The sequence below is a fragment of the Lygodium microphyllum genome, chromosome 14 (assembly GCF_053477565.2).
Source record: "Lygodium microphyllum isolate KBCC chromosome 14, Lygodium_microphyllum_v1.1.10, whole genome shotgun sequence".
NCBI lineage: Eukaryota > Viridiplantae > Streptophyta > Polypodiopsida > Schizaeales > Lygodiaceae > Lygodium > Lygodium microphyllum.
Genome location: NC_141148.1, coordinates 63,042,245 through 63,054,875, shown reverse-complemented (window position 1 = coordinate 63,054,875; position 12,631 = coordinate 63,042,245). Strand labels below are relative to the sequence as shown.

The 12,631-nt window shown below is 41.0% G+C and overlaps 1 protein-coding gene across 2 annotated transcripts; it reads right to left on the bottom strand.

Annotated features, from left to right (window-relative positions):
* Positions 1-299: 299 nt before the first annotated feature.
* Positions 300-11,971, bottom strand: LOC148025662 (E3 ubiquitin-protein ligase BRE1-like 2). Of its 2 annotated transcripts, none has more exons than XM_087692874.1 (19): positions 11,750-11,971; positions 11,406-11,567; positions 11,235-11,322; positions 10,654-10,887; positions 4,640-4,753; positions 4,270-4,436; positions 4,076-4,159; positions 3,860-3,979; positions 3,573-3,759; positions 2,895-3,055; positions 2,741-2,812; positions 2,550-2,626; positions 2,107-2,301; positions 1,931-2,003; positions 1,746-1,832; positions 1,509-1,646; positions 1,128-1,330; positions 880-1,045; positions 300-725 (listed from the first exon to the last, which is right to left on the bottom strand). In XM_087692874.1, the coding sequence occupies exons 1-19, from the start codon at positions 11,849-11,851 to the stop codon at positions 594-596; spliced, it is 2,562 nt and encodes an 853-aa protein (XP_087549000.1). In that variant the 5' UTR covers positions 11,852-11,971; the 3' UTR covers positions 300-593. The 2 variants fall into 2 exon arrangements, with proteins under 2 accessions (XP_087549000.1, XP_087548999.1); XM_087692873.1 differs by having other exon boundaries at positions 301-725; positions 4,586-4,753.
* Positions 11,972-12,631: the final 660 nt, after the last annotated feature.

Sequence of the window (12,631 nt, the reverse complement as noted above, 5' to 3'; positions counted from 1 at the left end):
TCTACATATATACCACAATTGGAGACAAGTAAAACACCTTACTTCTATCTCGCAAAATCGACAAGCCAAGAACATGACTTGCATCACCCAAATCTTCCATTTCAAAAGTCTCATGCAAGCACTTCTTCAAAGCATCCACCTCATATATAGACGTCCCAATACTAGTTACGGCAGATGCTGTAACATCTTTACTGCAGGCTGCCGTCACAGTCCTAGGACAGTAAGAGTTTGCAGGCAGTCGATAACACGTAACACCACTATATTAAAAAGATGATCACAAGCAGGTAACTCATTGGAAGGAGGTTAATTTACATTGCCAAAACATAAAAAGCTGATTCAGAAAGCTGCACAATATGAAAATGTGAAGGCTCAGGGATTCTCTGTTTTGACTATTGGTCGAAATTCATCATACAAGTATGTTTTGACTTGTGCACATACATAGTTGATTCAGAAAGCTGCACTGAAAAATGAAGGTTTAGGGCTTCTCTTTTTGACTAAAGGTAGAAATTCATTATACAAGTACGTTGACTTATGCATTCTCCTGAAGGACACTTCAAGAACTTTGTAGCTGGATTACAACCATGATTGTACGGCTAGATATATACATTGCGAACATCATTTTGTCCAAAAAGTACTCCACAACCAGGGCACTTGCGGTGTCGCATCTCCAGATTTCTCTGGATACATGGACTACAGAAAAGATGGTAGCACTTGGTGATCACAACCTGTAATGCAAAGGTATTAAGAGCATAATCTGAAAGCAGCATCATAATCACAAACATGGTCCCTTCAAAAAACTTCACGTCCCATCAAAAAAGACACGTTCATAAACATACAAGCACCTTAGAGCTTATAAATTCAAAGAATGCACCAACTTACTTCTTTAGGGCGGTCATGACAAACACTGCATTTCAAAATAGCCTTATATTCATTAATTTCCTCTTGCAACCTTTCCACCAAAGGCCCACCATCGTTATGCACATTTAGCCGTGCAGCTTTGGCATTAAAGACTGCAACTTCCTCTTGTATTCGTTTCCTTTCAAACCTACATTGGCACACCAGATTACACTACAGATTTCCAGATATTTCTCAAGTTATGAAGAAGACTCTGAGTCAGATACTCTTACCTTTCTTTGTCTAGTTCAGTTTGCGCATCCAGTATTTTATGTCTCTGCTTCTCAAGCTCCATACGAGCAGTTTCAAGGGTAGCTTTTGTAGAACTCAGCTCTTTTTCTACATCTGTGAACTTCCGTTTGGCTTGCTCTAAGGCATTTGCATGCTGCCTAGTTTCCTCTGTTGTTTTTGAAAGCAGCTCGCTATAAATCCGCACCTAAAAATCACTTGACCAACTCCCCATAAGAAATTGCAGTGAAGATAAACTAAGGACTGTGGCCCTCTTAAGTATCATTCCAGCCCATCAAGGACAGAGGACAAAAAGGAAGATGAAAACCATCCAACCAAAAAGATGCATAACAAGTAAATAAAGAGCATCAGACCACATGTAATACCTGGTCTTCAAGTCTAGCGGCTCTCTGTTTATAGCACTCCCCTAGAGAAGTGATATGCTGTAATCGATTCGTGAGTCCTTGTTTCTCTTCCACAAGAGACAATTGAAACTGCTTGGCCTTGAATCCTTCAAAGATCAACTGTTTTCCATTCATTTTAAATATGTGTTCACATGATATATATGTATGAAATATTGACCAAAAAAAGTAAACAGCACCAAGCTGTTCTGCAGATCTGACCTTCAAATTATAATCATCCCTCTCAGAGATTTGTTGTAACAGTCGTTGATTTTGTGTTTGCATGTCTTCATAAGCTTGTCCAATTGTCTGCACTCCATAAAGCAAAATTATTGAAGTATTGTAAGGGAGAATATCCTCAAGCTGTAAGAAATGTGAAAAATAAATTATCAAAGAGATAGGCAAACCTCAATTTCTGCAAGATAAGCATCTCCTTCTTCACTCTTCATCCTCAGAGCATCATTGGCCTCTATAGCATCCCTGCAACATCTCAAACAAGTATGGCATTTGACAGTTGTAAGAAATGATACTGTTGCTCACAACACACAAAAGTAAGTTGAGAGCAGTAAGCATACACAATTACCTGTCTGAAGCATCTAGCTTTTGCCTTAGCTCTGCAATTTCTGCTTCAGCAGTTGCAAGCTTCTGTTGGCATGCAGCTTCAGCTTCAATTGCTTGCTTCACCCTCAGCTCTAAGTTATGCTCATCCATAGCTGATTTGAGCCTTTCTACTTGAGCCCAAGCTCTGCATTCAGCCTCCTTCAGTTCTCTTACTTCTCTGCACCACATCAGAATCAACCTCAAGTTCAACCATGTACAATTTACTTATACTGTAGCCCTAACCACTATAAATCAAGACAACTACACATTGACAAGTTGGCGTTGAAATAGCAAAGGGAGAGCAATGGGTTCTTAACAAGTCTGGGAGGGTCTATCTATCACACTCATCTGTCAATTGTCAGCAAAAACAACTTCTAAAGGGACTGCATAACTTTGGAAGAACTTTGATAATGAAAAAATAAATACCTTGAATCTGTGGACTCTCGTCCATACATTTCAAGAATGAGCTTTAACTCTTGTTCACTCTCCCGCAAAAGCCTCACCTGCATTGAAGTTTCATGATTAAGCAGATATCAGAAACCCAACTAGGAAATGAACACAGCTGGCAAACACATTAGACCCAGCAAGTCAAGCAATCAAATATATATAAACTATACCTCCTCTTTTAGAGAACTTATTCCTGCAGACTGATCAGCAACTTTGTCTGCCAACTGTTTACACTTGGCTGTCTGCAACAATTCGCCATAAACTTATTTTCTCTTATCAAACGATGCTCAAAATCTAAACACGAAAGTTGAAGATGCATCTTACCTTCCTATCTAATACTGCATTAAGAGATTGCACCTCTGCACGAAGCAAATATGCTCCACATGCAGCTTCTTTGTACTGATTCAACTGTTGCTGCATCATGCGCATCTCTTTATGTAAAGTGGAAACCATCAACTTGAATTCTGCAATTTCGTCTTTTTTTTCTGCACAGAAATAAGAAGGCATTATGCCTTGCTGCATGTGGCCTGACAACTCAAGGAATATGAAATTTGAAGTTGACTTATAGAACTTGAATTCTGTAATTTCATCTTTTTTTCCTGCACAGAAGTGATGATGTCTTGCTGCATGTTGCCGGACAACTCAAGTAAGAAGAAATTTGAAGATGACTTCTGAGTCCTAAACATGGACTGAGAGGAGCAGACCATAAAACACCAGTGTCACTGAAAGACTAAATTCAACCATACAGCTAGCAAATGAAAGATAAGGACAACACTTGTGCACAAGCATGTTAAGGAGAGCTTGCAGAATAGACAAAGTCGTAAATATTAGAAGCAACTGAACAATCAATAAAACATGTCAGAACATATTCTACACATGGGTTAACAAGAACACCTGTTTGCTTTTAAACAAAGCAGAGCCAAATTTGTACTCTGATGTAAGTAAGATACAAAGATACAGATAAAGGCAACTTGCAAGGCCTAGTTTAGAGACTAATCCTACCTGAAGTTAGAGACTCCTTGTCTATCTTTTCTTGTAGCTCGGATTTCTGGTTTGAATATTGTTCCAATGCTGCCTCCAGGTAAGCAATTCTTGCTTTAAGGATGATGTTCATTTTCTGTTCTGATTCACCTGCTTCAGCTTTCAACAAGGCCTCCTTTTCACTTTGCAGGGAGCAATCTCGTTCGGCCTATGCAAACGCAACTGCACCAATAAAATTTATTGCCAGCATTATAAGAGAACAAACCAACAAGCTGGAGTCTTCAAAACATTCTGAAGTTCCTAGTTACCTGCACTTCATCTGCTAGGACTTGATAACGTTCAACCTCTTCTCTCAGAATCTGGGCTTCATCAAGTTGAGCAAGGTAGGGATCAGATGACATAATGCGGCTTTCATCAGTCAGCATCTCCTGAAACAAGCAATGCATCAATGCTGACGCTAGATCCAAGTATGTAGCTATTATTAACTAGCTACAGTTAGCATATCTGTCACTTGTGATTATCACCTGCATTTGCAGAAGCTCCCCATGTATAATCAGCTTCTCCTTCTGCACCTCATTTAGCTCATTTAACCTCTGTGATGCTAGATTCTGGACAAATAGAAAAATGGAACCTGCCTGAGTTAAAGCACAGAAATATCCTATAGGAGCACTCAGCACTCTTATCTACGAGCATTCATCGGTCAAAAAATTGCTTGGACCTTTGCCTCATCCAATGCTGCTTCCAATTCCTTGCTTTCTCTTGATATATTTTCTCGGGTTACAGATATTGAGCCAGACGTGGGCAATGTGCCCTCTTTCTGATTCCTGAGTGCAGCTAGCTTGCGGCGACTAGTTTCAAGATCAGCCAAAGTTTCTTCAAGTTCTCCTGACAAAAATATTGTTAGAAAGAAATCTCAGCTTTTGCTCAAAGACGACACCTTGATACAATCATACTGTCAATTGTTCCTAAGCACCTAAAACCTGATTCTCCAAGGAGAAAGAAACCTGACTAGATGATGTGAAGCTTTACCAAACCTTTCAAATGTTTTAGTTCAGCTTGATCCCTAGAATGATTATCTTGACACAGACCAATCTCAGAAAGTAGTTCCTTGTGTTTTGATTGCAGTAAGTCCATCGCAGTCTTTAAGGTCCCAATTTCTGCTTTTATGTCTTCAACAAATGCATTCAAAGCTTGTCCATGTTCTGTGTCACATGATCAAGAAACCTCTTCAGAAAAAGCAATTTTTCCCAACAACATGAAGCTGTGTGCACAACACCAGGATATGCAAGGAGCTTAAACTTCACCCAACTCTTTACTAAGCAAAGCACAAGGCACAGCCTTATTACAATCAAAGAGAGCATGGGTTCTTCAAGGATCAACTCATGTGACCCATCACCAACAATGTAGAACTTGTGTAGACAAAACACAGGGTGCAGTAGGATCCTAAACTTCACAAAATTCTTCTACGAATATAGGTGCACCATCTAATGATGGCATGGCCTTATTACACTTTAAAGAAGCCTTCCAAAAACAAGATACTATAAACCAGCAGCCTGTAATGGTTTTTAAACAGCACTACCATTAATACAAACTTACAAATCAATCTTGTTTCAAAATTCCAAAACCAGCTATCTGTTGTCATCAAAATACATGCATTTGGGTCTAGAGCAATAATCCAACTAGCCTGATCCTCACCCTTCTAGCATTGGCCATGTCAAACTTAATTCTTGAAATTTGGGCTAGCTATCACCCTGCAACAAGGATTTGACTAACTAACAGTCTTGATGTAGATATAGCAGTAACTTCACGCCTTGAATCAAGTTCAACAATATAGATAAGACCTCTGCCGTGAGGCATACTCAGAATAAAGATAAAAGTTGCACAGATGTTCCTACAAAACAATGGAGCATGTATTTAGTGTTTGTTCATGCTTGGTGTATGTATTTAGTATTTGTTCATATTTTGTCATATGTAGGGAGGTGGCATGTTTGTGTGCACCTAAACCATGGTGCAAATAAGATGTTTTAAGGGTGAATTCTCAACTCCACCGTGCACTTAATCAGATATATTCATAAACATGCTTGATCTTTTGCTGGGAGTGTCTTTGAGACACAAACATTATCTTACCTTTATTGCATGTGCAAATTTTAAGATTACTAATGACCATACTTAAAACCCTGTAGTTGTGAGAGATGCATTCATATGGATGTATGTTGAGTCAGCATTTCTGAGATTTGCAACTCTTTAATATCCCATCAAATATTTCTTTTTATTTCTACCTTAAAGTTGTATGTTTGGATTTACTGTTATAGTGCTTCCAAATTTGTGAGCTAATGAAGTCCATATATGAAGTTCCTACTTTTGAAGTACAAAAGGCCCATGAAGACGACTTGAAAGTCCACAAGTCCACTATGATGTCTTTCTATACATCAAAAAGATTTGCACATTGTTGGATAAAATGGAAGTATTTGTCAAGCAACTTATTCAAGAAGAATGTGACCTGATCATCATCTAACTTCGAAGAGCCGATAGTGGCAAACTTGGCTAGTAACCTCCAATATTCGGCCAACTTGACTTTCAAATCGTCCCCTTCCACTTGACTTTCAAATCGTCCCCTTCCTTAATGGAAAAGTCTTGGAAGCTCAAAGTTGATGTTTATACGCCGAGTACAATCTTTGGCCGCATAGCGGTCGATGAGACGACTCCAACGTTCCATTGCAAGAGGGAAGTGTTGTAACTGAGAGTGAAACTCAGGAAGCAAACCCCACATCAACTCAACATTGGTTGTGGCATTGCGAGCTCTCCATAGACAAATGTAATCAAGGTGGGCTAGATGAGGGTCAGGCATAGGCTCAAGACCAACAGCAAGGTCCCAAAGACCCTAAGACTCAAACACTTGCTGCATAAAGTTTGACCAAGTAGTGAAATTCAACCCATTGAAATAAGCCTTATCCATGAAGGCATTCTTGGCTGAGGCAACAAGAGTGGTAGTGCCTGCATAAGGTGGATAGGGTGGGTATTGTGATGGAAAGGAATACACTTGGGAATGGGTCCCATAGTGCCCACAAGGCATTTGAGAAGTGTGCATGGTGGATCCAAATGTGTGCATGGGATAACTATACATAGGCATTGTTGCTGCATGAGGACCCCATGGTGGAGGGATAGGGACACGTGGAGCAGAGGATAGAAATCCCTACATAGGAGTGACCCATGGAAAGTAAGACGATGAACCATAAGCAAGAGGAAGGAAAACGCTACATTTTAGAGGTCATGGGGTGTGTGTAGCTGAGGGTAGTGAGGGGGACGCCCATCACAACTGTCCCAATAGGAAAAGATGTGCCTACATGAAGAAAAAAAGAGGAAACTATGTTAGAGGGTGGCACTCCCTGTAACGAAGTCCCATAGTGTGGAATGGCTTGTGGAAAAGGGTAGGTGACAATGTTAAGAGGTGGAATGCCCCCTAACGAGGCATCATGATGTGAATATAGAATAGAGAATGAGAATGTGCTGAGAGCAAAGACACAAGGTCCAACTCCCAAAGTGGTAGAGGCAGATGTGGAATGTAAGCCAACGTTTTGAAATAAGTGTGATATGGCTTTAAGAGAAGAGGCTAGGATGGGAGGGACAGAAAAAGAGTAACTGACTTGCTCAATTGAAGCAGAAAATGTAGGTATACTTGATGATAAATGTCTGTTTCTTAAGCCCCCTCTATTAAGATTTACATACATTCGACCATCCCGGTCCTGCACACCATAAGGCAAAACAAGAGAGGGTTTTGATTCTAACGACTCAAAAGGGTTGTACAAACCTGCCGCAAGGCTTGGCAAAGATAATGAAGATGGATCGCAAGTTGTCCCAAATGTCGTATGCCTCCATGATCATAATGGTGGCCAACCTCACCAACCGGTCTGAAAGGAGTAGTAAAACTAGAAGGGATGTCTTCTCGTCCATACTTGTTGCGTACATACTCCTCAACTCCTCTTCTGTGAGGTGAAATCTGAAATATCTGGCATGGGTGTAAATATAGAGGGTGATGGTAAGGATGAATATGGGATGTCGTCTTCCTTGCGGAGTCCATAATGCTTCCTCAGGGCCTCCAATGATAAAGAAGCCTAATAAGACATCATGGGGTCACGAGAAGGAGGTGTCTGTGACATTATGATTCGGTTACGAGTCGCATTGTGTGTCTCGTGCAAAGACTAGCACTCCACAATATCCACAGGATACTCTTTATAAGAGCACCAACTCTGATACCATGTGAAGAAGAGTGTGGAGACACTGCTAGGTTTTGCACCAAGGAAACACAAAGTGTACGACCACGATAGAAGCACAACGAGGCAAACACAAACACAAAAAGTAAAACTCAAACCCTAAACACAAAACTCAAAACTCAAACACAAACTAAAGAAGGGATAGAAAGAACACAACTCTAAAGTAAACGAATGTTGTAAATGAATGTAAGAGTAGACAGTGTGCCCAAGGAGGAGTAGTGTGTCGGAGAGTGACATCCACCGAAGACGGATCCCAAGTGCTATGACCACTAGTTGAAGTGACACAGTGAGAGAGACACCAAACGTTGATCATCAAAGTGTGAGGAGATTGAGGCGACTCCAAAGGATGATGCCTGATGATGTGGACGAAGTGGCAAAACGTAGCAGTAGAATGCCGCAGTAAAACACCACAATAGAACGCTACAGCAAAACGCAGTAGCAGAACGCCACAGTAAAACGCTACAATAAAACGCAACAATAAAATGCCGCAGTAGAACGCCACAGTAAAACGAGGTAATGGCAACAGTCGCAACAACTGGACCGCCACGTGGTGAGAGACTGATGGCTAAGATCTGCACACAAGGGTGAGAAACCTGCACAGAAGAGATGGGATTGAATGGGAGCAGCCTGTCTATTTATAGATGAGAGATGGACTCTCCCAAATTAGGGTTTCACTGAACTCTCTCAAACAGCTCCTATTTTAGGGTTTTCATTAAATTAAGCTTGTTTTAGGGCTCTTTAAGTGGTTAATCAGCATGGAATGCATTTCTTAGCTCGACAACACTTTGCATTTACCTTAGCATCACCCATGCATTGCATTGGGTTTATGCCCATTTAAAAGGAATAGAGTCCTACAAAGAAAGGCTCCCTCCAAATGAAAACTCTTGTATTGCCTAAACTCTTGTATTGCCTAAGCATACAAAGAAAGAGTGATTGACTTGGATACTCATGCATACAATCACATCGAGCAATCCCATTAGCAACTTACCCACTTTATTCCCTTGACATTCCTTCTACACCTCTTCATCAACAACGTTGCCACACAATGGTTCTTTATGACGGATCCTACTATCCATCGATTGCCTTTATTTAAAAACACAAGCGCATTCACTTGGGCTACTCAAAAGAGGATATCCATCACTCCACACACTCTTTGTGCGATCCATGGTGACACCCTTGCCTTGCTTTCTTTGGGCTAGAACCTTTAGGGTAACAAGAGGAAGAAATAAGAATCTCCTCATCGACCCTTTTTTTGAAGGCTGAGAAGAGGCATTGAGCCAGCGAAATTAAGCCATACTTCAGCACAACGTTATCTTGTATTGATGCCTGATTTTACTCAATTAAAACGGTCTCAAATGCTTTCATTATGAAGAAGGCATTGATAGTTATCAGTAGGACAAATGCCCAAAAATTCCATGTAAAAGGACATGCTGTGGACATCCAGTCTTTATCCTTTGATTATCCATCATCATACCAGCCATCAGCCATCACCCTATTCCACTACAGCCCATAACCCATCCAGGAGTTGCCGCCAGCCTTAGGAGGTGCCCCCTTGCCACGCGGAGGTGCCACCCATTATCTAGAAGCTGCAGCCTTGCATGCAGCATTGCCATCATCAAGATACCTAAGCTTTGCTGCCAACCATCTTGTCACCATCATCTCAAAATTACCACCTGTTGTCCACCTTCAACAACACTTGTTGCAAACTGTGTTTCACCCTTGCAGCCCATGCTTTCAGCATTTGGTGGACAGCCAACTAACATCATCACATCAACATTAAGCTACCTAAAATTTCCTTTCAATTTATCATATTTTTCTAGCTCTTTAAACAGCCCCATAAAAGCATTCTTGCTTTTTGTACGACATGAACTCAAAATGTTCATGAATAGGCACTCCCACTTTCATCCTATATCCCCACATTCAGTGTCAAGCTCTCCATCCCCATATCATTATTATTTTTAACATCACCCTCTCGTTCTGCATCAAAAGCTGCCACCAAATGCTGCTGCCTCTACTGCCACACATTAGGTGATGTTGCCCAACTGACCTGCCACCACCAATGCTGCTGCTACCCTCCAGTGCTGCCACCCTGCCCGCTAGACGACTACATCATCTAGAGGCTAAGATTTTGGTTCCATGCTGCCCTCCAGAATCGTTATCAGCATTCATATACCCTCCAAGGTTGGCTGCCAGCTGATCCTTAACAGCATCCTCAATATCTTCTGCATTGGCTGACCCTCGGCTGCTGCATTCATAACCCTCAGCTCTGGTCCTCTACATCGACATCTTCATTGGGGGCTTACTGCACCAGACATCCATACACAAAGAGCAACACTCTCTGGTACTCTCCCTCAGCCCACCGCTCCCATGAAAAAGTGCGGTTGTTGGATAGTCTCCACTCCTTGAGCTCCCACATCTGTTTCTATTTCTTCATTCATTTCATTACTGCGTTCATTCACATTAGATTCGGCCCCTCTTTTTGCATAGATACCTTATGCCTTTAACCACTATCATACCTATCATACCTAGTTGGTTTGCTGGTCTCCAGATCAGGGGGCTTTTTCAGCTTAGTCTTATCCTGAAAGCTCATAAATTGTCTAATCTTATGACTCAAAATGATCAAACACGAGAAGCTGACCACAAACCTAACTGCTAGCAAAAGAGGTCAGCAAGATAAAGCTCAATGAGCTGCACTATGGGATTAATGATGATTCTTCAGTTACCACAGCATTGAACTCTCGCCAAGGTAGATATGCAGAACTATCCTCTATCAACTGAAAATAACAATTTTTATTTAAAACATCACAGAAACTTTACATAAAGAGTATCACCTTCCGATGACAGTCCTTTTTTCAATGATGAGTACAGCTCCTCGTTCTTCCTGCGTTGAGCATCAATTGCTTGTAAGAGGTTCTCAACTGTTCTCGTTGTAGAAACCTGGCGCTGTTCAAGTGCTGTTTCAATAGATATATTACCATTGCTTGCACCACAGTTCTCTGAGACACCTGCGACAAGAAGCCTGTGAAGGAATATTTCCTCTGGGGGAACACTAGCATTGATGCTTCCTGTAGGCATGCATCACAAATGTGAATCAGTAATCAAATCACAAACAAGTGCATCAGCAAGTGAGGAGATATAATACATACAATGGCGATTTTATGCAGAATTTTAAAACATCAACTTCAACATTAAAACATTCTTGACTGCATCATCAATCCTCCATAGGTCTAGGTGTTTATGACCTGTTGATTTTGAATTTGTGATATATACAGATATGGAGTTGCAAGCAAATGTGTGTGAACACACTGATATCTCGATGTAAGTTTATGTGAGAACTACTTCAATATTTACGCAAGTCTGTTCAGCTCTCTCTGCCAAAGTATTTGTTGGTTCAATGATGAGAAGACGTTACCTTTTGGAGAGGATGACAGTTCCAGAACTTTGAACTCATTGGTTGGAGCATTGGCACGCACACAAAGAAGCTCCAGGTTTTCCACCAGCTGGTACCAAAAAGGTAGCAAAGGATATGAGCATGCATTTCAACGCAATGAGAGCCAGCAATTGTCCCCAGAATTGTGCTCACCTCTTCCCAGGCATCTTGAATAGCTGCCAAGCTCTCATCGAAGGACACCTGCTTGCTTTTCAGCTCGTTGAACTTGGTTTCCAAGCTGTGAATCTCGCCTCTCTGATGGTCTAATTGCTGCGCAAGCTTATGATTCTCATACTGGAGCTCTGCTGTATCGACCTGCGCACAGAATTCATGGACGTATATGGTGCAGTTAGGTCACAAAATGTGCCTTGCATGATCTTAGCGAGGGTAGAAACACCTTACTTTGAGAACGAATCTTCTCGATTCCTTCCTTATCATCATTAAGCAGCTCTTAAATGAATTAGCTTCAGTTACAGATCAATGAAACACTGGCACACCTTTTTTTCATCGGGAGGAGGAAGAGCCTGCTTCTTAGGCGATGAAGAAACGGAATTGTTAACGTTTCTGCGTTTACGCTCAGGCTCCTCTTTGCTGCCCATGGCCGCTCTGTGTACCCGTTAGGGTTTGGGAGACAGCACAGAAATAGCTCACGTCAACTGTATATCGACATCAGCAAGAGCAAAAAAATGGTTTACTGTCATGCCATATTCAAAGGCAGGAAAATATAATGTTTAGAGTCTAAGCTTAGAGAATATAAGGCAGGAAAATATAAAGCTTAGAGAATATAATGTTTATTGATGAAAAAATGTTTAGCAAAGAGAGTGGGGCTCTCTAATTCGAAGCTATCTTTGACGCTAAAGAGGTTGTAGCATATACCAAGCCCCTCTTCCTATGCAACTCCTCAAAAACCCTAGGAATAAAGCGAGCCTACAATTGTTAGTCCGCATCTTACTATGCACACTTTGAGAACTAAATCGGTAGCAAAATGCTCGGAAAAAGCACTTTAGTCCCTAATGATCACAAAAATGCTTAAGAGACTCAATGAACAATCATAGACTCTAGAGTAGCTTGAACGTATCTAGCAAAGAGATTCTTCTCTCTCAAGCCATCAAAGTTGTTCAGGCTACTAGAGTAAAAAATCCTTCCTAAAGTTATACTAGTGGTCCTTAACCCATGTTGGTAACTTTAAATATATGAGTGTAACTCGTGATCATCAAATGCTAAGGGCTTACCTATGAAATGCAGTTCATTTGCATTTTGATGGGCATGTTCCTCTACACATGTGCACTACCTGCAACTTCTAGTAGAACTAAAAAATTAGCCCATTTCTTAGACCTCCTAATGCTTACTTAAAGAAAGGGTTCAAATCATTTGGCATG

Bases quoted from the DNA above. Each gene is read 5' to 3' on its own strand.
- LOC148025662 (XM_087692873.1), bottom strand. From the start codon at position 11,851: ATGGGCAGCAAAGAGGAGCCTGAGCGTAAACGCAGAAACGTTAACAAT. The intron at 3,980-4,075 runs GTGATAATCACA...TGCTTGTTTCAG, and splicing joins GGGAGCTTCTGCAAATGCAG to GAGATGCTGACTGATGAAAG. The intron at 3,056-3,572 runs GTAGGATTAGTC...ATTTCTGTGCAG, and splicing joins CAAGGAGTCTCTAACTTCAG to AAAAAAAAGACGAAATTGCA.